The sequence below is a fragment of the Salvia hispanica genome, chromosome 1, assembly GCF_023119035.1.
Source record: "Salvia hispanica cultivar TCC Black 2014 chromosome 1, UniMelb_Shisp_WGS_1.0, whole genome shotgun sequence".
Taxonomy (NCBI): Eukaryota; Viridiplantae; Streptophyta; class Magnoliopsida; order Lamiales; family Lamiaceae; genus Salvia; species Salvia hispanica.
Genome location: NC_062965.1, coordinates 33,135,419 through 33,163,165, shown reverse-complemented (window position 1 = coordinate 33,163,165; position 27,747 = coordinate 33,135,419). Strand labels below are relative to the sequence as shown.

At 35.5% G+C, this 27,747-nt stretch overlaps 5 protein-coding genes across 8 annotated transcripts; 4 read left to right on the top strand and 1 right to left on the bottom strand.

Moving 5' to 3' along the window:
* The first annotated feature begins 1,694 nt into the window (after window positions 1-1,694).
* Window positions 1,695-4,039, top strand: LOC125209679 (pyridoxine/pyridoxamine 5'-phosphate oxidase 2). Of its 4 annotated transcripts, none has more exons than XM_048109269.1 (8): window positions 1,695-1,871; window positions 1,979-2,028; window positions 2,115-2,172; window positions 2,396-2,428; window positions 2,533-2,628; window positions 2,741-2,911; window positions 3,016-3,105; window positions 3,329-4,039. In XM_048109269.1, exons 1-8 carry the CDS (start codon window positions 1,782-1,784, stop codon window positions 3,473-3,475), a joined length of 735 nt encoding a protein of 244 aa, XP_047965226.1. In that variant the 5' UTR covers window positions 1,695-1,781; the 3' UTR covers window positions 3,476-4,039. The 4 variants fall into 4 exon arrangements, with proteins under 4 accessions (XP_047965226.1, XP_047965242.1, XP_047965229.1 ...); XM_048109285.1 differs by having other exon boundaries at window positions 1,696-1,871; window positions 3,326-3,435; XM_048109272.1 differs by having other exon boundaries at window positions 1,696-1,871; window positions 3,311-3,435.
* Window positions 4,040-5,807: 1,768 nt separating this feature from the next.
* On the top strand, window positions 5,808-9,743 carry LOC125205237. Its single transcript, XM_048104071.1, has 4 exons — window positions 5,808-5,954; window positions 6,777-7,717; window positions 8,039-8,512; window positions 9,655-9,743. Exons 2-4 carry the CDS (start codon window positions 6,804-6,806, stop codon window positions 9,656-9,658), a joined length of 1,392 nt encoding a protein of 463 aa, XP_047960028.1. The 5' UTR covers window positions 5,808-5,954; window positions 6,777-6,803; the 3' UTR covers window positions 9,659-9,743.
* Window positions 9,744-9,747: 4 nt separating this feature from the next.
* On the top strand, window positions 9,748-11,424 carry LOC125205258. Its single transcript, XM_048104090.1, has 3 exons — window positions 9,748-9,884; window positions 10,423-10,505; window positions 11,190-11,424. Exons 1-3 carry the CDS (start codon window positions 9,806-9,808, stop codon window positions 11,223-11,225), a joined length of 198 nt encoding a protein of 65 aa, XP_047960047.1. The 5' UTR covers window positions 9,748-9,805; the 3' UTR covers window positions 11,226-11,424.
* A 1,516-nt stretch (window positions 11,425-12,940) lies between these two features.
* On the bottom strand, window positions 12,941-14,473 carry LOC125205247 (uncharacterized protein At4g00950-like). The gene is made up of 2 exons (XM_048104081.1): window positions 13,850-14,473; window positions 12,941-13,125 (listed from the first exon to the last, which is right to left on the bottom strand). Exons 1-2 carry the CDS (start codon window positions 14,396-14,398, stop codon window positions 13,048-13,050), a joined length of 627 nt encoding a protein of 208 aa, XP_047960038.1. The 5' UTR covers window positions 14,399-14,473; the 3' UTR covers window positions 12,941-13,047.
* An 8,559-nt stretch (window positions 14,474-23,032) lies between these two features.
* LOC125194713 lies at window positions 23,033-25,462 on the top strand. The gene is made up of 4 exons (XM_048092951.1): window positions 23,033-23,046; window positions 23,442-23,661; window positions 23,736-23,855; window positions 25,028-25,462. Exons 1-4 carry the CDS (start codon window positions 23,033-23,035, stop codon window positions 25,460-25,462), a joined length of 789 nt encoding a protein of 262 aa, XP_047948908.1.
* Window positions 25,463-27,747: the final 2,285 nt, after the last annotated feature.

Here is a 27,747-nt window from a genome sequence, read left to right as displayed (position 1 = left end):
CATTTGGTGCATGAAGGTTTGTTCCCGCGACTCATCACCATTAAACTATTGCATTTCTTATTTTGAAATTCATTTAATATTGTATTTTTGTTGTGAAATTTGTTTATTCCCAAATTAGTGTTTTGTGTCATTAGCTTTCGTTATTGTTGCTCTGCAATTCATATGAACATTATGCAATATGAAAAGACATACTAATATAATGAGATTATATGCCTATATTCATATACTCCGTCGTCATTTTCACATCCCCAAAATCCAGGAAAATTAACAAATTTTGCTTAACCTTTGCCAACAAAACACACTAACTAGAATGTCAATACTCATTCATACAAAATTCATATGTTTTTTTTTCAGACCTTAATAATTAAATTCATATGGTTGAGCACAACATATCCCCAGATACATATGCTGACCATTAAGGATATTGATAATTTACATAATGTTTGAAACAAATATAACTACGAACTTCATTGGGACAAAAACAAATTAGGAAATACTTCCTCCGTCCACAAAAAATAGAGCAATTGGTGCATCGCACGGGTTTTAATGTAGAATTGGTAACATAAGAGAGAAGGAGAAAAAGTAGAAGTAGTGTTAGTGGAATGATGTGCAGTGTTATTATTTGTTGAAAACTTTTCATAAATGAATGTGCTCTATTTTTTGTGGACGGCTAAAAATGGTAAATGTGCTCTATTGTTTTTGACGGATAGGGTATGAAATACAAACAACATTTCTAAGATATTAGATATGATGAAAAAGAAATCATTGATTATAATAGTAAAAATAACACAACGCATTTAAATTTTTTTATAATTCCTAAGAGGTGAACCTTGAAATTATATTTACATAAAAATGTAGTGATTATTCGATTATCAATGGTTTGTAACCATAATCATTTGAGCACCAGTCGAACCACAATTAACTTCGCTCAGATTGTTATAAGAAAATTTTTGAAAAAACAGCTAAATAATTGTTCTATGGTTAATTACGTGTTTGATGTATTGCAAGTTATGGTCAACGACAAACAATAATCATCGAAAACAGATGGATAATAACAATTTTTATTTTGTTATTTTTGTCAAAAAATTTAATCTAACATTCAAAGTATTCTCACTCATTTTAATAATAAACACCCTCATCTTTATTCCCAAAAATCACAATTCTTGCATCAACATGCCTATATTTTTAAGTGTGTACATATATTATGAATAAGAGGCAAAAAAAAGTATTACTAGTAATTTTCATAATGAGTATGTATTAAAATTTACTTTAGCAATGTGCATGTCTAGTTGCATGTGGACCTCTTTATATTTCAAAAATTATTTGATTGGCTAGTGTCACTTTGATATGGATGGACTACTACATATTTTCTCACAAAAACATATGGATTATAGCAAAATTTTATTTGTTATTTTTGTCAAAAAATTTAATTTAACACTCAAAGTATCTCACTCATTTTAATTAATAAACACCTCATCTTTGTTCTCAAAAATCACAACTCTTGCATCAACATGTTTTTCTCTCTTCTGCACCAATTTTTCAAAAATTGTGCTTAATTTTTTACTTCCAAAATAAAATTATGTACTTACTCTACTTCCTTAGATTCAATTACATTCATCTCGTTCGTGGTAATAAGGGTAAATCTATATAAAAACTTTTTTGTTTATGGTGTAAATGTTCCTACTTAATAAATTGCCCTAAATTATAGAGTATTTCTTCCTCCACACCTAAAATCCTCAACTCCGCGAGATTGCCTAACCTACCGGCAACATTGACAGCAAATGGGCAGCTCGTCGGCGCCATGGAAACAGCTCCTTCTCTGTTCAATTGAGGCCAACTCCCATCTGAAGCACCACTCCTACTTCCAGCTCGTACGCGCATTTTATTTCCTATTCAATTCCACCTGCAACTGCAATCCCATCTTCTTCAAATATTGCGTTAATCCATCTTCCCTTTTTTCACATTTGACTATTTTTAGGCAACTGTTTCATCGAATAACAGACCCTCTAATCGCACTGTTGTTTTCAGGTTTGTTTCTGGTTCGGTGTGTGATATAAAGTTTGGATCTTTTTTCCGTTTAATTAATTGTATTCCTCTTGGTCTATTGTAATCAGAGGATTTCAGGATGATGCTGATAAGATTCTGATCAACACCGACACTCGAACCCGCAAGGTCATTTCCCCATCTTCTATAAATTCCCACTATGTTAATTGGGAATAAGGATTAAGCTAACGAATGATGATGCCTTTATTATGATTACAAATTTACTACATCTAATTGAAGCCATGTATACATGTTTTTCTTTTGTGGAATTTCATATTCTTTCATGTTCATCTTTAGCTTTGTGTCCAATATCCATTGATTGGGCTCTCACTATTTAACTAAAATATTGCAGATAAATGATCTCAAGCACTGCCCTTTTGCTGAGGTACATTACATGTATCTTTGGTTTCTTGCATTTACATCAGTTTCAACTGCTAGATTAATTACCTTGGAATTCCTCTTGAGTGGAAATGCTTTGCATTTATACAGATATGTTGGTACTTCACGGAATCATGGGAGCAATTCCGGATTAGTGGAGTGGTGGATGTCATAGATGGAACTACTTCTGATCCACTCAAACTTGAGGTGATTCCAATAACTCTATAATTAAAATGCTATCTGCAGAAAAGGTGTATACTTGGATTGTGTTTTTCAAAAAACAAAAGAGTTGATGTGTATATATGAAATGGTAATGCAGCAAAGAGAGAAATCATGGTTTGCATCTTCCCTTAGATCAAGAATGCAGTATGTTGGGGCCTCTCCAGGACTGCCTGCTGTTGCAAGTGAACAATCATCCCAGTCTCCCTCTTTGGATCCTTCCATTGGACCAGTTGCTGCATTCTGCCTGCTCCTATTTGACCCCCATCAGGTTCACATACACTCTTATCTTGATTGAACAACTTGATCAACCAAATCTGCTGGTGTTTCATAATGTGATTGTTGAATGATTTGGAATACATCTCTCCTCTACAGGTTGACTATCTAAATTTGAAAAGCAATGAGAGATTGGTGTTCACGTCAATAGCCAGCGACAGCGGAAGGAAGCTCTGGAGTTCACAGAAGGTGAATCCCTAGCCCTTCCCTTCATACATCATTGTAAGGATTAATTACTTTGATATTGTAATAAATTAGTGGGAAGCAACTTCAGTTCCCATGTAGATATTTTGTACTGTCGTTCTTATTAGAAAGGTTTCGTGTTGAAGTGCAATTTGATAGTTCACTTCAGCCTTTGTCCAAAGAAGAAGGAATTTAAAATTGTAATTATAAGGAACTTGGTCCAAAGTAGATACGTGGATGCAACAATTATTGTACAATGGATTCGAGGTGTGCGGGGGAAGGGAGCTTTATTGGCATCCGCTGCAACCAAGGCAAGCACAAGAGGGAAATCTTTGTCACCGGAAGTGGGAATATTGACTCAGGAGCACCGCTCTAGCAAAGTAAAGAACTCACCGTGGCGAGGAGGACTCTATCTCTTGGATTCAGGTAAAGAAATGAATACGTGAAATGCTCCCTTTGTCCCGAGTCTCTCAGTTGAGGAGTTTGCACATGTTTTTATAAATATAAAGGAAAGTTTGGTGGATAAAATAATAGAATGTTGATCCCATTTATGTACTCGTTTCATGATGCGTAAACTGGGACATCTAATCGCGGACAAAGGGAGAGACTGCAGAGGTAGAGAATATGTCCACAAGGGACAGGTCATATATTACTGACGATCTAAGCTAATTACGTCATAAACTAAATTAAAATATAAAGTAGGCCCCGCTTTAGCTTTAAGCTTTTAATCACAGATTCTTATCCCTGTATGAACCTTAGGGTGCGTTTGTTTTGGAATCATTCTCAGTTTTTGGAATTCAAAATTCTGGAAGTTATTGTTCCCAAACTGTTTCTACAACATTTCAACAATTTTGGGACAATAATTTCTGGACAGAGTTTTAAATTTCCTCTGGCTTACATCTATGCTATTTTCCCCTTCCTGAGATTTTGTTCAACAATTTTGGATAATAATTTCTGGAGGGAGTTTTGAATTCTCCTCTGGTTTTCATATATGCTATTTTCTCCTCCTTGAGATTTTGTTCAACAATTTTGGATCAATAATTTCTTGAGAGAGTTTTGAATTTTCTTCTGGTTTTCATCTGATTTTGGCTTTTATAACTTTTTTATCCAATCAATATTCAAATGTCGAATAAATGTAATTATTTCTTAGATGATGTGAAGTTCATGTCATCTACAGAATTAAGATATGCAATCAAGCGGTATTTTAATTTATCCCTAGGAGCATATTTGTTGTCTATCGATTTGGAGTATAAATTTATAACTAAAGATTTTTTTGTTGTTGATTTATATGTCAAATTTTGAAAGTCATCCTACAACATTTTGGGAATCGGCAAGTCACATGATTTCCAAGTCACGTATTTGGATGCCTCATTCAAGCAAAGAAATGAGAATTTACAATAATATTTAAATTTGATTACGTTAGTGAGAATGAAGAAGGCGACGTTTGAAGAAATGATAAAAATGTCGACGTTGGAGTCAAAACACGACCACAATAATCTTCACAATATCCAATTCGATGATCACAAGAGGGACTGAATTCTTGTCCGCAAACTAGCTGTAAATAGCAACTCAAGAGCTGAACCTCAACGTGCCACGTGTCAGCATGCACTAGCTGATTAGGCACTACCCCACCTTACACGTTGCACTTCTATGGGCATACACTACTTTGATTTATACTAAATTCTATGGGCATACACTACTTTTTTCACTATGAATTGGTACATAGGTTTTGTTCACTCCGTCTATGAATTTGACCTACCTCTAAGCGAAAATTGCACAAGTCTCGTATCAAATCACAAGGATACTCGTTGAAAAATAGAATCTACAAAAAATATTTTAAAATCTTACCCTTATAATATGCTCCCTCTATTCCCGATTAAGAGTCACACTTTTCCATTTCGGTCCGTCCCCAATTAAGAATCATACTTCATTTTTACCATAAATAGTAAGTAGGTCTCACACTCCACTAACTTAATTCACTCACATTTTATTATAAAACCAATATAAAAAAATGGGTCTCACATTCCACTAACTTTTTCAACCAATTTTTCTTTACATTTCTTAAAACTCGTGTCCGGTCAAAGTGTGACTCCTAATCGGGGACGGAGGGAGTAATCACTAAATAATACTCCTAGGATTCTTGACAATCAGAACATTTTGGCTAGATGTAAGTAGATTAAAGATATAGTAGTACTATATTTTGTCTGAATACAATCAAGCAATAGTTATCCTTTTCCGCATAAATGCGGAAAGAGTAGTTGGAAATAATAGAAGGGGTGATGGATGAAATGAGTCACGTAAAATGGACCACCACCAAACGAATAGATTAATTCCATTTTGACAATAGATCCTTCTTCAAATATTATGTCACTTTCACTACCAAGAGGATTATGCTGTATTTATCGCTATCCCCAGAATAAATATCAGTCTTAAATAACTCCAAAATAAATCCCCATACAATTTTATTTTCAACGTTATTATTATGCATTCTTCCATCCATCCATCCACTTTCGGTGTGCGTACAAATTAATAATTACTAGTTTCTATATTTTTAATACTAATATTATTAAAATATCTCATGCTTTTGTATTGAAGGAAATTTTATTTGTAGCAGGAAGATTAATTTGGGAGAGGGATATTTTTATACAAAAAAAATCTGAATTTGGTGCAAAGTTTTGGACGTGGCTTTATTAAAAACCGACAGCAGTAAAAGAATAAGTGAAGAAAGTAAATCCAACTCACCTCCTCCACTCTCTTTCTCTGTGTCGGACATAAAAGTTGAGGAATTTCGGTAGCGTGTAGAGATCGACACATTAGATTCATTCGGATCCACATCCATATCCGTTTTTTACGAGGTTTGCTTCTGTTTCAGTGTATCCACCCCTCATGAATTCCTATTCCTGTGCGATGGATGCGTGTCTTTTAATTTCGCGCCAGTTGAGTTCATTGCTCGCAATTATAGCCTATGCGTGTATTTATAGATTTCATACTCTGTTGCTTTTTCTTTCTTCTCCTTTTCTGTTTTCCTCTCTCGGGCTTGCTTGCTTGCTGCATCTTTGTGGGTTTTTATGATCAATTAATTGCCTGTCTTCTGTAAGAATCCGAAGATAGACTTTGATTTGGGATGGTTACTACTTACTACATTCGAATTACAAATGATGTAGTAACATTTAACTGACAAATCATTGTTTTTCCTTTTTCTAGCTCAACGTTGACAAAAGCATCGAAACCTGTTATTGATTTTTTGTCAATTCCAATTTCACAGTGTCACGAGGTCTCTTTCTCTTGATTCTTGTAGTTTGCTTTTTTGTACGATTGGAATGAATTCTGAGATCTGAGCATCACATTTGGTAGATATTGTCGTGGAAGTTACTGATTCATGTTTCGTACTTCATATGCAACAAAATTCCTCTAGATCTGACAGTTATGTACTTGATTAGATAACTGTATTGGTATACATAAAATATCTGAGCTTTTGGTTGTTGAGTTACTTGAAAGTTGATGTGTATTAGCACCCTTAGATTGTCTCTCTGCTTGAATTTGCTGGAACCAACCAGGGTTGGTTTGTGTCCGTTTTCGACCTTTTAGTTGTCGATTTTAATTTTACTAGTATGTATTTATAATGGTAGTGTTCTCTTTACAAAACCTTGAACAATGTCTCTTACATGCTTTCTCAGAGAGATATTGTAATGAATGGATGAGTAATGGCGCTAGCCGAAGCTAGGGCGGCTTGGCAGAGAACTGCCAACAGATGCTTGGTTCAAGAAGATGCAAAAAGAGCTCCCAAATTGGCTTGCTGCTCATCAGTGCCGCCTTCTGCTAAACAAACTGAGACAGCCCCAAATGCTGCCGGTGGCCAAGATATTCCTAACCCGAACCCCTTGCCGTTTCATCGCACTCCTTCGTATTCTAATTTATCCCCCAATACAAAATGGTGGTTGCAAACACAACCAAATTATGGATGTCAGAGGGGTTTAACCGATGAAAAGCTTAGTTGCCAGAAAGGTAGTATTGATGATTGCCGAATCCAAGAAAGCTTGGGAGACATGTCAAGAGGCGAAGATGATTATGAGCTTGTTGATCAGTGCATAAACCTTGTTAAGTGTGACAAGAAAGGCATCAAAGCTGAAGAGGAGAAGTTAAGGTCAATCTATCATCAAAATTGGCAAGATCCTATGAGGATTGAATTTGAAGAGGATATGGAAGAGCTAAGAGAGATGTTTATTGTCAGCAGTGAAGGTTCCAAAAGTTCTGGTGACCTTTATTTTGATACGGAACCGTCTTGGACTAGGACTGAGAAAAATATTCCGTGGTGGCGAACTGCAGATACCGAGGAATTGGCATTCTTGGTCTCGCAGAAATCACTAGACCTTATAGAGAATTGTGACCTTCCCACTCCTCAGAATGTTAATGTGAAGAAAAATCTTAGTTCGGATTTAAGTCGTCTAAGTCATAGTGAAATTTCCACTTCTCTACCAGTTCAGAAGTTCGGAATGAGGGATGACCACTGTTCTGCTACTCGTGGTTCTTCTACAGCAGCATCTGCAGGAAGTTATAGCCGGAACTTTAGGATGATAACTGATGAGCCTTTGCTATCTTCTGCAAAAATTCAATCAAGGTAATGTCTCATGTGATTTTTTATATTGTTTCTTTTGTTACATTAAGTTCCAAAAATTCAGATGTAGAAATTCTAACATGAGTTAGCATGATTGTATTAAGATTGGGTTTATTTCATATGTTCAAACATTATTCTATTTTTGTTTCTCTGATTGACATGATCATCTTCATATCAATCTGGTGATAAACATAAAAGGACTATTTCAGTGTGTAGTTGTTTGTTTTCAATGGAACATCATTTAGGTTTGAGGTGAAGCTCGTTGTCTTGAATTGTTCTTGTAACCATCCTCTACAACTATTTGACTTGTCATCATATAACCAGGGATACACATGAAAGGAATCAAACTCATACAGTTGAGGATGACATGGGCAAGGCTCGACTATTGGAAGCATTACGCCATTCTCAGACGCGTGCCAGAGAAGCCGAGACAGTGGCAAAGCAGGCTTTTGCTGAGAAAGAGCACGTCGTCAAGCTTGTATTCAGGCAGGCACAGCAGCTCTTTGCCTATAAACAGTGGGTCCAACTTCTGCAACTGGAGAACATGTATTTGCAACTCAAAAACAACAAAATTCTGTCTGCATCTCCCGAGATATCGCCTTGGAGTTGGACAGGTGCGAGAAGCAAGAAAGGTTGGATGAAGTCTTGTAGAAATCGGGGCAAGAGGAGTAGGCTGCGGCCCAGGCATCGGGCTCGGTATGATGTTAGCAAGTATGCAATCGTTTTTGCATTAGGTTTGGGGCTTGTTGGTGCTGGATTGCTATTGGGATGGACCATTGGGTGGATGCTACCAACATGGTGAGAAATGCTCTTTTTCTGCAATATGAGTTTATTCTGCCTTGATTCAACTGCCTTTGCTCCTCTTGTATATAAATTAGCTAGACTTGTATGTAAATTTTAGAAATTTATTTCCAGACAGTTGTTCAGCTTTGTGGAGTGAAAGTAATTGTATTTTGTGCATGATTGGTATGTGAGTGGCATTTTGAACATAGGAGTGTAGCAGGTATAGTGGAGTGTCTGTGTATGTTATCTGTTTTTGGTTGAAACAAAAAATGAAGAATATTTGAACTTTGAATATTTTATGATGATTTATTAAATATTGTCTGATATTAACTTTAATCTTGCGAACTTTATATATTATACCTAAATTCTTTAATAAGTTTGCATACTAAAATTCCTTCCAAACATTAAATGACTTGAGTTAATTATAGAGTAGTGGAGTCAACTATGTTGGGCCAGCTCAGTCTGACCTAGACCCACCTCAGGTAGGGAAACTTATGGTCCGACTCGGTCTAGCCTCATGACTAAAGCAGTCTGGATTGGACTGAGATAAATCTCTATAAATTTTGGCTTAGTCCACCTCAGCTCAGCCTGGCTTGAGTACGTAAAAAAAAAAATCATGAAGTGAAATAGAGTGATTCGGCCATACCAGGCCTGGCTATGCTAAGGTTAGGTTAGTCCGGTCAACTTGACAATTCGACTAAAGATAAAGTGACACCACAGAGACAACTGCAATCACGACGGAGACGAAAGATGTATGGTTAGATACTCAGGTGAAGAGGAAAGTAGGAATTTGTGGATTTAGAACCAATTCTAATTAACAGAGTAAAAAATAAGACTCCAAGAGATGAAAAATACAGACTCAAAAAGGGGAAAAACACTATGAATATGAAAAATATCAAGTTTATTACTACAATAAATTCTGAATAAGTACTCTCTTTGTGCTAGTTTAAGAGAGACAGTTTTTATTTTCCTACAAGAATTAGTATGTAAAGTAGTAAGAGATTATAAATTAGAGAAAAGAGAGTTAATGTTTGGCTTAAGCTGAGACGACCCAAAAATTATGCCTCACTAAGCCGGAAGTATTATTTTTCCATGGGGTATTTAAGAATAAATTGTAAATGTTTTGGGTTGATGACGCTTTTATGGACCATTGTCAGTTGATGGGCTTTTTACTGGTCTCGGGCTGGAAATGGCTAAAGTCCATTCACCATCTATTCAGCGAAATTTTTGTGAGAATACACGAGCCGAAACCCCTGACAAAGAGTTAATCTACAAGGAAAAGAGAAGATCAAAGTTCAATCGGAGAAGATGCCGGTCATGGAAAAGCTCAGAATGTTTGTGGCTCAAGAGCCTGTTGTTGCCGCTTCCTGCCTCATCGCCGGAATCGGTCTGTATCGCTTCTTTTGCTTTGTTATTTCGGCGGCTTCTGCTCCTCGATTTTGAAACGAAATATATGTTCCGAGACTCAATGATCGGGATATTGTCGAAATTGTTTCCAATAGATATGACATCAGCCGATTTTCCTTTTCTCGTTTTCTAAGCCCTAATTCCCAATTCAGATTAATGAAATTGAGAAATGTGGAGAAACACTGGTTAACTCTCACATACGATCCACAACCCAGGAAATTCCCGATTATGGTTGTAATTGAGTTTGATAAACTCTTACTCCTATGAAGTTTGATTTCCTTTTCGGCCTATGTTCCTCGTACTGTTCTTCATTTTGTTGCAGCATTCTAATAATGGATGAACTTACTATATTTATGAGAGTATGTTGCATCTATTAAAGGCTTTGCATTGTTCATTGGAAGCGATGTTGTGGCTGTATTTTGATTTCCAGAAATCATATGCTTTCTTGATGTGAATATCAAATTATCAATATCCACAGTTTATCCTCATTAAGATAGTTGTTGCCGGGTTGCTTTCAGGACTCTTCCTTCCAGCTGTGGTAAGGCCTATTCTAGACTCTCTTGAAACGTCCAAGCCGGTACCTCCTCCGCAATTAAGCGATGTGAGTGATTTTCCGTATTATGCGCCATTTTACTTCCAAGTAGAAGGAAAATACTTTGTTTCTTTTTCCTGAATCTGTCTGCTGTTTTTGCTAACTTCTTGTGTTCTGATTCATTAACTATTGCCTCCTAATTTTAATTATTTACTATATATTTTTGTTCTGGTAGATGGTAATGTTGCAGGTTGTTATATTAGACCTTAGTTAGACCCTCCCTTCCAACCAAGACAAAATGTCATGCTTGAATATACTAAGTTTCAGTTTATTGGTGTGACATATACATCCAAAAACTCTTTCTTGATAATCTTATAACGTGAGACTTGTCTATAACTTCAAAGATTTATTATCCTTTATGACAAGGCATATAGAAGAACAAAGGGACTGGGTGGTATCTGAGGATGTATTTAATCATGTTTTAATAGGTCAACTTGTGGGTTTATAAAGGTAGCTAGTTGTCTTGAATAAGGATATTATGCTCTTATGCAAAAAGAGTAAACATATGTTTGAGATCAGAAGTTCGATTCTAGGATTACTATCCAGAACGTTTTTGCGTATTGTTGTATATCTGTCTGCTTAAATATAGGAATGCATAGTTGTATGTGGAGGTTCAAGAGGATATTTCTCAACTGTGGCTTATCTTTTATGTCTTGCGGAATGCATGAAGTATTTTCCTTTATGTATCTTTAGGTTGTTGCTGGTATCACCGGAAGGAGACAGGGCTAAGGCAGGATATGGGGCGGATGGCTAGCTAGCTTGTTTGAGGAAAGGGAATAATTTTTTAAACTAGCACATTTAGTTTTTATTTGAATTGTAGCTGAATAAGCAAGAAGCAACTTATACATTAAGGTTTAGCACCACCCATTTAAGTCAAGTCTTAACATTGAATGTCAATTATGATATGCTACGCACAACAATTTTGTCTTCCCCCTATTTTCTAAAACTGTTGTAGCATTTACACAACGGATGGATTGGGATGATAATGGGATTCGTTTGTGGGTGTGAATTGACAAACTAGTTCAATTTGATATTCAACATTGCACTACTACCTCATGTATTTTAGCAAAGTTTTATGAACATAGTCTGATAATAGTATTCCTTCCGTCCCAGCTAAAATTACACATATTCCGTTTTAGTTTGTCCCAAATAAAATGACACATTTCTATTTTTGGTAATCTTCTCTCCAATTAATACATCCAACCATTTTTTCTTACTTCAATTAAAATATTCAACTCTCTTTCTCTCTCTTTTCAATACTTACACCTACTTTTTAATGTAAGTTTAAAAAGATAGGTATGAAAATTGAATTGTTGATATATCATGTGGTGTTGTTTGCTTGTCATGATTAATTATCATGATATATGATTGAGTTATAAGATTATTTTAGTTGAAGGAGAGTGATTATAACTAATTGTCATGATTATCTATTTAGAAATAAGTTGTGAGATTCAATCTTATGAACCAAATACGATAGAACTCCATATTAATTTCAAAATATAATCTTGCAAATTGAATTACTCTCGTAAGTAGAATTAGTACTGCACACAACCCAACAATGATTATATCATAACACATCCTATATGATAAAGTAGTGTGTTTTCATACATAATACATTGTATTTAATGTTTATTAAAATTTGTGTCACAATCTAGAATACACTGCACTATCTTATGAAATGTTTGCATAGCAATGTTTCGACATATTTTCCAAAAATAACTTGACTTCTGCGGTCAAAATTACAGCTCTTACAACACTAACTTCAAGAAGCAAATTATTTGATAAAACGTACTCTAAATTCTCTGTCATGCATTTGGCTTTTCATATTTGAATATGAATTAATTTCCTGCTAATAACGAATGTGACACCAGCATGCCTAACAGCAATCTCTTTCTCTTACTATCCTTTTTTTATTTTTCTTGTTTGTTTTGCCTTCTTTCTTTACTGTTCATTAATGGGCATACTGGCACCATATCTCATCTTTTTGACTTTCTGGAGATGCGGTGCGTTATCTCTCTCTTTCTCTCCAACATAACAAAATTACCCATCACTATCACTAGTTTATAAGTTATGGCAGCCTCCCACATAATTCCAGAGAAGGGGGGTTATTGCAATTTGCAATGATGCATGTATATTAATGGCAAGTCTTAATTTCAAACCAAAAAACAATTAATTGCTGAAATGCAATGATCACTATCACAAGTTTATTAGGTATGACACCCTCCCATTCTTCCCCTTTCATAATTGCATACGTCGCCTTTAATTTTGACTAAGTATAACAATGTTGCCTTCGAATTTTAATAGTATTAAATTGTTCTTATCTTAAAATGATATACTTAACGTTCTCATATACTGATAATGCTAAATAATTACAGTGAGACGACTAATTTTATTAGCTACTACCATTTCAGTAGGAACGCCATTATATACAGTACATGTTAGAATGAAATAAACAACGTGTTTCTTGCATCAAATTATAATAAAATATGGAATCCTAATTTACATATACTACTAGAAACAACATAAAGACACCAAACACATTTGTCTTATTCTAAAGAGAGCCTTCTTTCTTTGATTTTCTAGTGCGTTTCCACGGTATAGCTTGCTTCAAACCCTCATACATAGTAGCCTGCACATGTATAATAAATGTAAGTATCCAAGTTAATCAAAATGAAATTCAAATTGAACCTAAATTACAATCTCACTTTTCGCAAAGGGGACATATTTTTTCTACCCTTTTCTTAGACATTGACAAAACAACACATGAAAGCTGTGGGCAGTACTGTTGTACCCACTCCTCTATTGATTTTTGACAAATATATTTATGGCATCTTTCGTGGAACAAGAAGGTTAGATGATTATTTATAGTGATGGCCCCCTAGCTAATTTAATTTCCCATTTGCCCTAATTACTAAGGTTTCATATTAGCCACACAAACTGCTACTCTTTTCCCTAATATTTATGGCAACAATGACGAGTTAGGGCGGTTTGTCCATACGTATGGACTTGTATTTTTCAGAGACCAAAATAAGATGCGTATTGCATTAGAAAAAGTTCAATAACATTAACTGTCTACCTAAATAAATATAGACCATTAGTACTACTACTACACTTTTAGTAGCTGCAGCTTGGATTGATCATATTTGGAACAACTATTGTTCTTTTTTTTGACTTGATAGAAAGAGAGCCTTGATGTTTACACTAAAATTCTTCACAACAAAGTTAACAAAAACACAAATTGATAATATAATTGCAACTACATGTCCTAATTAATCCAAAAAGATATATTTGTAGGGATCATATTATATGATAATGTGATTAATTTCAGAGTATTGAAATAAAAATAAAATTACCAAGAGAGGAGTAGGCGAAGACCGAGAGAAACTTGCAATCTTCTTCCCCTCCACATGACTTTCAAAACCAGCAAACGAAGATGGTGAAAACCCCAAACTACCCTCATCAGCTTCCTTTCCACCACTTCTCACTCTCAAACTCCTACCAAACAAGCTGCTCATTTTCAGCCTTCTTCCACTGCTCTTCTTCCCGACCGTCACGTAGCTCTGAGGGCTGCTGCCGCCGCTGCTGCTGTCGAAGGAAATCTGCTTCTCCCTAAACAGCCTGAACGAAGAGAATTTGGGGCGGCCCAGATTATCAGGCCCATCAAGGACGGTGGTGGGGGAGGGCATTTTGGTAATTCTGCAGGGCGGAAGCTCTAGGCATCTTCTGGCGGCGGGTTCGGGTCGGAGGATGATGTCGGTGCAGGGCCTGGGCTTACCCGGCTGCTCCTCCCATTTGAAGGGCACCGAGGCGAGGGCGTGGAGCGGCGGCGTGGCTGCACCCGAGGGATGCTCCGGCGAGAGCGCGGCGGGGAGTTTGTATGTGGGCTCCACTTGGTACAGCATGGTGTTTTGGTTTTGGATTTTGGTGATGGAGCACTACTTGGTTTAATGCGGTGTGTTTTATAGTTAAAAGTGTTTATGATGTAGATACACTAGTATTTATGTTTAGGCAAGAGGGAGGTGTGGTTGAATCATGCATTTCTTTATTATTTTATTTTCAATTATTTTATCAACAGAATAAATACAGCCACAGGTGGGAGAACTCTGTTGCATGTCTTTGACTTTATGCTCCAAGATATGTTACAGAACATAGGCTACCTAAATCATTAGCTCATCAATTTCTATATGCTGTTTTTAAAATTGCAGGATGGAAATTTCATAGTAAAAATATGGAAACTCTTTTTTTGACCAAAAGGAAGTAATTGTTTGAGCAAATAAATTGTCTCATAAATTCTTAATTAACTATATTTTTCATCGTTTGAACAAAACATGATCATTTACAAAAATAAATTTTGAAATATTTCAATAAATTTTACAGTAGATTACCGGACCATGAGGGCAATGAAAAATACAGGCCCATAATATGGGTCGGCCCTGTGTGATCTAAAAAATAAGCCTTTCGTGAAACAATGCTTATTTTTACATGTAGATCATATAGTCGAAATAAAAGAATTTGACCCTACCGGCCTGAAATGAGAAATCAACTGAGTCGAAATAAAAGAATGCCAATATGTTGCATTTCTAATCAACTCTTCACTTACGTTTCACTTATTGTGGAGGAAACTTTTACAGCCGTTATTTAAGGAACACAGTACGTAAATCTCATTTGTGTAGTATACTAACTCGCAATTCATACATAGATAAAATATATAAAAATCAAATTTGAGTTGCATATTTAGGTAAATCTCATTTATAAACAATGTTGAATGTTGGGTATAGCTATGCCAATAAACACACGAAGGATGTTGATGCAAATAGAGGGGATAGGATATTATGGCTATTGATGTGTATCATATTCACTGTAGATAACACACTGAAAGATCAAGTAGCTAGATAGAAAAGTTCAGAGAAACATTCCAGCCTGTGGATCAAGATCAATTGATTGAACCACATAAATTCTCTGCGCTGCATTACGTTTTATTACTCAATTCCTTAAATAAAATAGCTCGCAATTCATATTACTATTTTAAATTACATAAATATACATAGGGACAAATCAAATGCGACAGATTTGATGAAAAATAAATCATAAAACACTACAAAAAAAGGCGCTGGTTGCTACCAAATATTTGCTAGCACCAGGTTGTGCTCGCAAATTTCAAAATATTTTCTAGCACATTTGCGAGCATAAATGGTAAACACAACCATTTTTCGAAATATTGAACATTGTGAGCACTTAATGCTAGCAAATTTACCAACTAAGTCAAATTCCTTCAATTTGCGAGCACTCGTATGTGCTAGCAAAAGTTTTTTCATGTAAAAAGGAAATATAATCATTTTCCACCGACTGTTTTGCGAGTGGGAGTAAAAGTGCTAGCAAATTTGCGAGCACAAGTAAAAGTGCTAGCAAAATTGTGAGCACTGAATGCTAGAAAATTTGTGAGCACGTATTTGCTAGCAAAATTTTTTCATGTAAAAAGGAAATATAATCATTTTCCACCAGTTGTACGGGTGGGAGTAAAAGTGCTAGCAAATGTGCCAGCTAACTTGCGAGCACAAGTATAGGTGCTAGCAAAATCTTTTAATCTTATCCAGACCCAGATCCGCTTTCTTTTCTCATTCTTCTCCATTTCCAAATTTCTATTCTTCCATTTTCTTGCATGCCATTTGGAGGTGTTTTTGTTGCCCATGGTCAGCCCAACTTCACATTTTCCAATTATTTAAAGGTATGATTTTATTTATTAGCTATTCTTCCAAATTCTCATTTTCCCACATTTCAAAATTTTTGAACTTCCACTTTTCTTGCCTAGGATTTCTGCGATTTGGAGGTATTTTAGCTGCCCATGGTCAGCTCAGCTTGACATTTTTTCCGGTGAATTTAAAGGTACAACTTTTATTTGTTAACTATTCTTCAAAATTTATGGCTAATTAATTCTAAATATTTTTATACTTGATTTGATTTATATTATTATACTTGTGTGATAGATAGTGAAATGAATAGAATTCCGGGAAGAGAATGGATGTATGAGAGAAAATTTCCCAATGGAGATCTGAATCTGGAATTTATTGATGGATTAGATAAGTTTATAAGTTTTGTTGTGCAACATCCCTCGAGAATGGATGGTTTGAAAATTAGATGTCCATGCTTACGCTGTAATAACAAAAAATATTATCTTCCGGACATGGTGAAGGAGCATCTTGTGAAAAAGGGATTTACTCGAAACTACTATGATTGGAGATTTCATTGTGATGTTGAAGCGCCGTCTTATAATGTTGAAGCGTCGTCTTATGATGTTGAAGCGTCCTCCAGCTCAGGACAGATAGAATCCATGCATTGTGATCCTCCTTTGAATTCTTACCAACATATGGTGCACAATGCATGGGGACAATCAAGTGCTTCTGAGCATTGGCAACATGTTCCACCTACATACATGCCAGAGCCCCCCATAAATGAGTCGCTACATTTCTACAATTTGTTGGAAGCGTCTAAGTCTGATTTGTGGGCAGGATGTGATTATTTTGAATTGTCAACAAATGCTCGAATAATGACTATGAAGGTCGAACATCGAATGTCTCAGCGAACTGTTGACGAATTGTGTCAGTTTATGGAGGAGCGTCTGCCAAAACCAAATCGTATGCCTAACAGTTTCTACAAGTGCAAGAAACAAATGCAGACTTTAGATATGCCTCATCTGAAGATACATTGTTGCATGAAAGGGTGTATGATCTATTGGGGAGAAGATGAGAATAGGACCGAATGCAAAGTTTGTGGTCAGGCTAGATTTAAGGACAATGGTAGCAGTCCATTCAAGGAGATGTATTATTTTCCTCTGGGCCCAAGATTAAGACGATTGTATGCGTCTGAAGTTACAGCTCAATCCATGCGATGGCACGCAGAGCACGCCCAGACTCCAGGAGAGATGCGTCATCCGGCAGATTCTTTAGCCTGGAAAACTTTTGACAAGACACATCCATGATTTGCTTCTGAATCAAGAAGTGTCAGGTTGGCACTTAGCACAGATGGATTTCAGTCATTCGGGCAAAGTGGTTCACAATACTCAGTATGGCCAGTAATTTTGACCCCATACAATTTGCCATCGTGGATGTGCATGAAAAATCCATACATGTTCCTCACTGTGATAGTGCCAGGTCCGAAGAATCCTAAACAGAATATTGATGTGTTTCTACAACCCCTGATCGCAGAGCTCAACGATTTGTGGACTGAAGGAATTTCAGCATATTATATATCAAGAAAACAAAATTTTCAGCTATGCGCGGCGTTGATGTGGACTATCAGTGACTTCCCTGCATATTCAATGTTGTCGGGGTGGAGCACATCTGGACACCGTGCGTGTCCATATTGTATGGAGGATTCACAAGCTTTCTCCTTGAAGCATGGACGAAAAACCAGTTGGTTTGATTGTCGCAGGAGGTTTCTCAATAGAAATCATCGGTTTCGTAGACACAAAAATAATTTTATAAAGAACAGAACCGAACATTCTGGTCCTCCTTCGATTTTAAGCGGAGAAGAGATACTTGATAACTTGGAACAATTTGAATTCAAGAGAGTGTTTGATGAAGGTGCAGAAACAACAAATTCTGAGTTGAGCAAGATTTTTGGATGGAATAAACGTAGCATATTTTGGTATCTTCCATATTGGAAGACAAATGTGATTCGTCATAATCTGGATGTCATGCACATAGAAAAAAATATTTTTGACAATATCTTCAATACCATCATGAATGTGGAAGGCAAAACGAAAGATAATCCTAATGCAAGAAGAGATTTGGAAGAGCTTGGGATACGACCTGAACTTTGGCCATATGACGGGAAATATCATAAGGCAAATTTCACACTTGACAAAGAAAGCATGAAATTATTGCTCAAGTGGCTCAACATTTTGAAATTCCCGGATGGCTATGTTTCTAACTTGTCAAGATGCATTGATATGAAGAAACACAAGTTGTATGGTATGAAAAGCCATGATTGTCATGTGTTTATGCAAAGATTGCTACCGATTGGACTTCGTGAGTTACTTCCACACGCTGTATGGGAACCTCTGACAGAGTTGAGCAATTTCTTTAGAGATCTCACTGCTACAGTGATACGAGATGTTGATATGGCAAAGTACAGTGAGTCGATTGTAGTTACCTTATGCAAGCTTGAGATGATATTTCCCCCGTCTTTTTTTGACTCCATGGAGGCATTGGTCGCAGGACCGGTGCATTTCCGATGGATGTATCCGTTTGAACGGTACATGCGCAGGTTGAAGTTGAATGTAAAGAATAAGGCTGTTGTGGAAACATCAATATGCAATGCATATTTGGCTGAGGAATCATCTCATTTTTGTACTCATTACTTCGAGTCACATGTTCGTTGCCGAGGTAGAGATGTTCCTCGTAACGACGATGGAGGAGGATCTACTCACCCTAAAGATATGCTTCAAATCTTCACATATGATACCAGATGTGTTGGAAAGGGACGGACACGATTCTTGTCAGAAGTCGAGTACAAAGCTGCACATACTTACATATTGCTTAATATTCAGGAAGCAAAGGAGTTTGAGCTGTAAGTTTGATTTCCTTAATTATGAATTATTGAACTACCTATACGCTACTTAGTTAAGGATTTTTGAATATAACAGCATGTTCGTTGAGCAATTGCGAGAGTGCTTTCCGGGAATAACACTGCCCCAGATAGATCAAGAATTAGAAAGTCATTATGCGTCATGGTTTAATGAATATGTAAGTATTCTATATATTTTTGTTTTGTACATTTTAAATTGTCACAAAGATGAAGCAATTTTTTATACTTATTGTTTGGTATACATGGCCAAAATAACTTGCCTCACGATAGTCATATGTACTATCTGTCACAAGGACCATTGATCCGGGTCACGAGTTATAATGCTTGTATTGTCAATGGATATAAATTCCACACAGACTCTTATGGAAAGAGTAAATCCACAGTCAACAGTGGGGTGTGCATTAGAGGGTCAAATTACAACTATGACGAGGATGACTTCTATGGTATTTTAAAAGAAGTTGTGGAGGTGGAATATCGTGCAAGACCAATAAAGAAAGTTGTCTTGTTTAACTGTGTATGGTATAATCCGGCTCCACCTCCACACGGTGGTACAATTGTTCATCCAAAGTACAAAATTACAGAAGTGAATATTCTGAAGGAGTACCCGAAATATGATCCCTTTGTCTTAGCCAAACAAGCATCTCAAGTTTATTATGTACCTTTTCCGAGTAAGAAAAAAGACAAAGCGAACTGGCGATTAGTGTTCAAGGTTCGAGCAAAGAAATTTGATTCTAGTTACACCACCATGAAAGAGACGGAAAAAGATACGGCTTTCCAAGAAGACGAAGTGGAAGTTCACAAAATTTCTGATGATGTGCAATTCATAGACCTTCCACATCATGACCCTAGTGGCGCAATGATTCCAATTCTAAGAGAGGTTGTAGATGAAGAAGAAGAAGAAGAAGAAGAAGATGATGATGATGATGATTATGATGATGAAGAAGAGGAAGAGTGACTATTCCAATTTTATGAATAATTTAGGTAATATTTATTGCTTTATTATATTTAACCTGCCATTTTTATTTAGGGATATGACAATGTCTCTATGATCTCATTTTAATTAATATTCGGATATGACAATTTCTATGATCTCATTTTAATTAATATTCTTTGAATATTAATACGAAAATGTTTTGATTCAAACAATTTTGGGAATACTAGAAAAAGAAAACAATGAATATTATTTTGTCTAACTTATTTACATTTTGTGTTTGTAGAGACCTAAAATCTCCGCCATTCTTCTCCCCTAATTCTCATTTCTGCCCTCTCCCCTCTCCGCCGCCCACCACAGCCACCGACCGATTCGCCACCTACCGATTTTAGTGATCATTTACAAACTGCTGGAACAAACCGATTGAGGAGCAAACTGCTGGAACAACAGATTTCAGTGATTAGCCATCGATTGAGGAACTACAGATATTTTTGTTCTATTTGCTTCGCCACCAGCCTCTTCCTCTCAGATTGAGGTTCTAATCTCCATTATTTATCTGTAAATTCAGTTTTCTTACAATTTTTTTGTTTCCTGCTAATGCATGTTTGTTCCAATTCATAGATTGAGGAACCGATTTCAGTGATCAGCCTCTTCCTCTCAAATTGAGGAACAAACTGCTGGAACAACAGATTTCAGTGATCAGCCACCGATTGAGGAACTACAGATATTTTTGTTCTATATGCTTTGCCACCAGCCTCTTCCTCTCAAATTGAGGTTCTAATCTCCCTTATTTATCTATAAATTCAATTTGCTTACAATTTTTTTGTTTCCTGCTAATGCATGTTTGTTCCAATTCATAGAAATTCATATTTGATCGATTAATTTACTTTTGCAATTTAGAATGTTTGATGATTTGTTTTCTAATAGATTTAGGTCTTTTGAATGTGATAGATTTATTTCTTTTGAATGTGATAGATTTGTGTTCTGATAGATTTAGGTTTATTGAATGTGATAGATTTATTTCTTTTGAATGTGATAGATTTGTGTTCTGGAATCCTTGTGCTTGTCTGTTTGATTCGTCATTCTGTTTCAAGAACTACTGGATATACTATATGATGTAGTGTGTATGTATGAACAGGAGCCAAATCCTCAGTAACTAGGCTACAACCGTGACATTTTGAGTCTGAACTTGAGCTTTTAGGGCTGAAGAAGACTCCCTGGTAGCATTGAATTGCTTAACGTATCGAATTGTTTTATCTATAAAGATGGCTCCCATACTTATGTTCTTTGCATATGCTTGAGTAGAACTTTTCAACAATCTATTACTATAAAGAATTGCACATATTAGTATGGTCGAAATGATTGTATCTGCTTAGGGTTCATGACTTTCACATAGGGCGACTCAATTGGTCCTGACCCTTTTTTTTTTAAATATGCAGTAATGTAATATTTTTCTTCTAATATAAATATATGAAGTGTATCATAATTTTTAATATAATTATGTGATTTTATGGCCATAGATCTTAGGTAAATTAATAATCTGTCTTACATACTTACGTACACTAACCTTTTGATTTTCTTTTCTGATTTCTGAATTGATAGTGAATCATCCGGACATTATATTCTTCTATGAGCACTTCAATTTTTCATTCAACTTTCAAAAGTCTGTGATGACTCAGAATATATTTCATATGAAATTCTATGGATATGAGTGCCACATTGCTGCTTGAGTAGGCATTAAGTCTAAAAGGCAAAAAATCCCAATCAAAATGTTATTATGCCACTTGCTCCTGATTATACAGAGATAACTAGCAGTTTTCTTGATAGAGGAAAAAGTGTAAAAGTGATGCAATTACCTTTGGCCCTTTGCATATCCTTATGGCATTATAGGGTCAATATTTGATAGCTCGATGTACACATATTATCATTTTTCAATGGAGAGCCTTGAGATAGTATAACTAAAGTTAACTCATCCATTGCATTTACTTGGCAGCACATATTCTGAGTTTAGTTTGTCTGCCAAAGAAGATAGCCCATAGCCTGCACTGGAGCAGTTCTTATATCTGCACCCTCAGCACGGTTGCATCATCGGCTCCCTCTCCAGTTTCAAAGACAAATACAGGTAACCAACCTATTATAGTCCTTGAAACCCTCTGTTAAGAATACTGCAGCAGCAGCCCCGGTATTACTTGAACAACTTAAACCGAATGAAACTGCATGCTTAGATAATAGAGCACCTGCTGGAGCTTGTGAATGGTGTGTATTCCCTGTATTATAACTGCCAAATTACTCATTAGTAAATACTTTTTCCATAGAAGCTATATTTTGATCCCTGATTTTCCCCACTCATTTTACTTTTTTCAAATCCCATTATTTATCATGAGTGCACCTACAATATGGAAACTGCTGCAGATTGGCCATATTTGCATGATGTTAGAACATTATGTTGAGAAAATATTTTTCATCTCATTGCAAGAAGACCTTCCTCAGTGTGGGAGAAGCAATAAAGTCAATATGAGAGATGGGAAAGTAGTTAATACCAAAATTGGAATATGTGGATCTAAAAATTTTGATTGGTATGATTTATTAGATGATTGATATTCTATCTTGGTTTTAGAGAAACATACTCTCATGATACAGATTACTTTTTGCCTTGATGGTAACCTGATCAACTTGATCAAACTTACTTGTTGCTTGTAATTGAAATGTGGGTTCAGATTTTTCTATCTTGTAGGCGTGTTGGTGGTGAAAATGCCCCGTGGAGGATTTACAGGACGCAAAGCCTCAGCCCCCATTGGCCCTCCAGCTCGGGTAGGGAACACGGCTCGGCTACCTGAAACGTTGGGTCTTTTCGATGTTGAGCTACAGGACGCAGGGCCTCAAACCCCATTGAATTTATTCGATGATGATGAGGAAGGAAATGATGTCGAAGGGGAAGAAGGGGAGAGATATAATACAATGAGGGATCGTGCTTCACCTACACATGATCAAGAGGGTCGTGTATACATACAGCTCAGGGATGGAGAGTAAGCGGTTAGCTAATTTTATACATTTTTTATAATTTTTTGAAGTTACTAAACCTGTAGTGATTTGCAGTTTGATCCCTTCGAGAGTTGTGGCAAACGTATTACACGATTGTTTTCAGAATGTAGTACTCCCACATGCGTTCTATCAAAGTAAACTTACTGACGAAGACATTAAAACATATTGGCTGGAATTTCAGGTAATTGTATAAACCATTAGCATAAAGAATGGTCAAGGTTTTACTTATATTCTGATGTATCCTAGGATTTCTTGATGTAACTGTATCCTAGAATGGTCAAGGTTCTAACTTTTTTCTTTCCTTTTTTATATTATTTTACAGAACCATGCTAACACTAGCAATATAATCAAGACCTCGTCAAAGTTGCTTTTGGTAAAAGATGCAGGGGCAAATACGGTGATCATATAAACAAATTGAAAGATAAGAAAAAAAAACCACCTTATTTCACTGAAGCTTTATGGGAGGCTTACTCTAATGCATGGAAGGATCCTAAGCATGTCAAGGTTGCCAAGAAATGCTCAGAAAACCGCAAACAAGGATATGAAAAGGTCCCGCCAACACATGCTAATGGATCTGTTTCATTTGAAGTGACTGTAGAAAGAATGGTAAATTTTGCATTTTCTGATTTAACTTGTTTACAGTTTGTAATTATTGTTAACTTTTTGAATATTCTTTACAGACCAAAGAGAACAACGGGATATATCCTGGATTTATAGAAGCCTATAAAAGAACTCACACGCTAAAAGGCAAAGATTCAGAAGAAGGAGTGTTGTGTTCGCAGCGCGCCATTGAAACAATGGTAATTTCATATTCATATTAATTTGCATACTAATTATTTGTCTACAACTTAAATGAAGAAAATGGAAACTGCCTTGCATCTATGGTATATGCTTCTATGGTTGATTCTATGCAATTTTTGGAAAACCAAGGCAGTTGTGAAGGGGGTTTACCATCTGTTGAAATCGTATTTGCTCAATCAACTTTGGTATTGGTTGTGATTCTTGACATATGCGAATCCTGCACATACTTGATTTGTTGATGATTTTGCATTTTGTTGTACCATTGCATCTACTCGTGAGATTGTAAGAGGCTGTCCCAAAATTTATAATATATTAACTAATTTGAGAACAAGAATATGCCTTTGGAAATATTCAGCTAGAATATTTGCACTTGTAGGATTGTTGGTAAGTTTATGATGCTATAGTCTAATGCTACTGCTTGGAATATGTTGAAGTTTATATTATCACGCTAGAGATTATATTTAGAAGATCTCAGCCCCATTGGCTTTCTAGTTTCATTGGATTTCTAGTTTTCACCCCTTTTTTTTTTATTGTCATTTCACTCTTACTTATGGAATGAAGATATACTATATTTTTTTTGGTTGTTTTAGTTTTAGTTGACTACCCTTTTCTACAACTTAGAAGCTTTCTTTCCCAGCAAAGCAAAGGAATAAAATTAGTAGCACACTCTATCCTATTAGTACTATATATAGGTGGTCATCAACCTACACAGTAAGCTTGTTGGTTTTGCACACAAATTTAATGGCTTTGATGAACTTTTGATGGCTGCCCTTTTCTGCAAGTTTGAAGCATTTCTTCCCCAGAAAAACAGAGGATCTTCTCTCTTTCATCTTATTTCATCTTCTTGTTCCTCTACTTTGTAAGTTTGGTGAATTCATCTAACTCTATTTTCAGCACTGTTTTGTTGTGATTTGTGATCTTGAGATATCCTATTATTGTAGGAAGTCTTATTCTAGTTCAGATTTTGTTTTATTCTTAGTTTGTATTATTATTATTATTATTGGTAGTGAATTAGTACATGATTTTGTTGGCAGTGTTGGACTTTGATACTATAAATTGCTACTGCATTTTACAAGAAAGTTACAACTATCATAAACATTTAGATTGACCGTCTAAATTGATTTGTTTGCTAATTTAGAATACTTACTACTATGTCTTTGCTTTTTTAAAGGAGAAAGTTAGTGCAATGGCAGCTGAATTACGGGCCAATGAGATAGAAGTTCCAGATTTAGATGTCATTTACTTTAAGCTGTTTGGGAAGCTAAACAAGAGAAAACAAATTTCTGGAGCCGGACAAGCAACAAGAATCTATTTCCCTAATGCTGGCAGTTCGTCCACTGGTGGCTCAGTTGGAGTTAGCGCGGAAGAGGTCCAGCGACAGGTACAAGCAATGCGAGAGCAAGTCACTATCGAGGTGCGCGAGGACTTTGAGAAAAAATATGTGGCGAAAGATGCTGAGAGAGAAAGGGAAAATGCAGCGAAACATGCCGAGTTAGTGAGACAAAATGAGGAGATGCGCTCGGATTTTGAGAGAAAGAATGAGATGGTGTTACAACAAATGATGAACCTTAGTGAACAAGTTAAGCAAATGAGAAGTGAAAAATAGGTTTAGTCTTATAAATTAAAGTGTAAGACACTATTATTTATTTTACGAAACTTATGAGTTTTTGTTATTTTTCATTTCATTTTATTATGTTTTATTTTATAAATTATCCAGGAAATAATTTGTAAAAAAAATAATATTAGTATTTATAATAAAATACTGATTGCTAGCACAAAAAGTGCTAGCAAATGAGTCAAAATTCCAAGCGCAGACCCACAAATTTGCTAGCACATTGATGGTCCACAAATTTTCTAGCACAATGGAGGTACTCACAACTTTGCTAGCACAATGGAGGCACTCACAACTTTTCTAGCACAATGGAGTCACTCGCAAATTTGCGAGCACAATGTAGTAAGGGCGGACTTCGCCTTATTTCTAGCACAATGGTGCTCGCAAACGAACATGTGCTCGCAAAAGTCGTCACAAATTTGCGACGAGCGGTATATCTAGCACACGAGGTGCTCGAAAAGTGCTAGCAAAATGAGATGTTGCTAGCACAATTGTAAGCTGTTTGCGAGCACAATGGTGCTAGCAAATGAGCGCATTTTTTGTAGTGAAAGTTGAACTCGAAATATTTCAATATAAGAATAATTGATCCAACACGAGGTGCGAGGTCGTAGGGTGCCGTTATATTATTTATATTGAATTCGCTAAATACGCCTTGTTAAAATAAAGGGGTTCTCATACTATCCATACAAAATGTTTCACCTATGTTATATAGTATAAAATGTTTGAAATTTGCATAAATAATACGAGAAGTTTCATATACATTTCAATTTAATACATTTTGTCACATGTGTTTGAACGCTGGTAACTCTTTAATTACCTACATGGCGTACAAATCATGAAACAATGATGAAATTTTTTGTACCAATATAAGACAATGATAAAACTTTTTGTATATCAACATGAAACAATCATAAAACATTTTGTATTCTATAGTCTACACAAAATAAAACTAAAATTAAATACGAATAAAACTTTTTATATGATTTATATACATTTTAAACATTTTTACTAATATGAAGCGCAGATAAAACATTTTGTATAAGTTGTATAGTTATCTCTAAAATAAAACATCGATTACCTTTCTTGTTACTCCTATAATTTATGTTCCATGTAAAGCTTTTTGTGTTAGTTGGTGTGGTCATGTGTGCCATATACCCCAATATATATTGAATTCGCTAAATATGCAATGATAATATAAAACATTGATTGTATTTTTGGTCATAATTTAGGTTCCATGTGCAGCTTTTTATAAAACTTGGTATGATCATGTGTGTCATATTTCCCAATTCTTATCTTCTGTCGATCAATTAATATATGAGTAGAAAAAGATACAAATTACTTCTTGAAAAAGATACTACTTTTGCGTCATTACTACTTCTCTCTTCAAATAGATCTTTATATCCTAGATTTTATACATTTCATAAATTTTGATGTGTGACAACAATATATCATACAAACTTTTATTTATGTGAACGAAAAAGGGTCGATTCATGTTTCATTTTCTTTTCCAAAGATGAAAGATCGAATTACATTTCCTACTTTACAGGGTTTCTTATTTGATCTCTTTTCTATATGTATAACTATCAATGGTAATGTTCAAATTGGAAAATAGGATGGTATATATAAATACATAATTCTAAATTTAAAACTAATTAACCAAAAATATATATTTAGATTGTAATTAAGAGTATTGTTTTCCGTCAATCTATTGTTTCATGTGACAACAGTTCATGTACTTTTTTATGGCAATTTAACAAGGAGATGGAAACCCAATTTCATTATTTGTGGGGCGTGAGATCGACATGCTTAATTAAAAAGGAGGCGATGAATCTTGAAATCGTGATCCTACTATAGTTATGGTCTAGGTAGTTTGTCTATATCTATCAATAATATTATTGATGATGTTGATGCTTCGAATGATAATAATTAATCTCGTTTTTAGTTTCGGTAATTAGTATTATCATTTGCATAAACTTATGCATATATATAGCATGCGTCGTTATATGATTCTACAGATACACTGAATGAAAAATTACTAGACAAGAAATGAAATATGCCTTTGTCAATGTGTAAGAACAATTGTATAATGAAGTAGTACAACATTATTAAGATATATCAATATGAACTAATTTAAGATAATAGGAGTTTAGAGATCTAATAGCCTATAAATTGTCATGTGTAATTTTGTTTTTTTGTTTTTAAATATTAAAAAGTTAAGAATAACTACATAAATTAGGGATTTGGATCGCACTGTCAATATAGTGTATTACATATGCCAA

Coding starts and splice junctions, on each gene's coding strand:
- LOC125209679 (XM_048109269.1), top strand. CDS start 1,782: ATGGGCAGCTCGTCGGCGCCATGGAAACAGCTCCTTCTCTGTTCAATT. Junction 2,429..2,532: donor AGCACTGCCCTTTTGCTGAG/GTACATTACATG, acceptor GCATTTATACAG/ATATGTTGGTACTTCACGGA. Junction 2,629..2,740: donor CTGATCCACTCAAACTTGAG/GTGATTCCAATA, acceptor ATGGTAATGCAG/CAAAGAGAGAAATCATGGTT.
- LOC125205237 (XM_048104071.1), top strand. CDS start 6,804: ATGGCGCTAGCCGAAGCTAGGGCGGCTTGGCAGAGAACTGCCAACAGA. Junction 7,718..8,038: donor TCTGCAAAAATTCAATCAAG/GTAATGTCTCAT, acceptor TCATATAACCAG/GGATACACATGAAAGGAATC.
- LOC125205258 (XM_048104090.1), top strand. CDS start 9,806: ATGCCGGTCATGGAAAAGCTCAGAATGTTTGTGGCTCAAGAGCCTGTT. Junction 9,885..10,422: donor CTGCCTCATCGCCGGAATCG/GTCTGTATCGCT, acceptor GGTTGCTTTCAG/GACTCTTCCTTCCAGCTGTG. Junction 10,506..11,189: donor CTCCTCCGCAATTAAGCGAT/GTGAGTGATTTT, acceptor ATGTATCTTTAG/GTTGTTGCTGGTATCACCGG.
- LOC125205247 (XM_048104081.1), bottom strand. CDS start 14,398: ATGCTGTACCAAGTGGAGCCCACATACAAACTCCCCGCCGCGCTCTCG. Junction 13,126..13,849: donor CTTCGCCTACTCCTCTCTTG/GTAATTTTATTT, acceptor ATACATGTGCAG/GCTACTATGTATGAGGGTTT.
- LOC125194713 (XM_048092951.1), top strand. Junction 23,662..23,735: donor AAGTGACTGTAGAAAGAATG/GTAAATTTTGCA, acceptor TATTCTTTACAG/ACCAAAGAGAACAACGGGAT. Junction 23,856..25,027: donor AGCGCGCCATTGAAACAATG/GTAATTTCATAT, acceptor GCTTTTTTAAAG/GAGAAAGTTAGTGCAATGGC.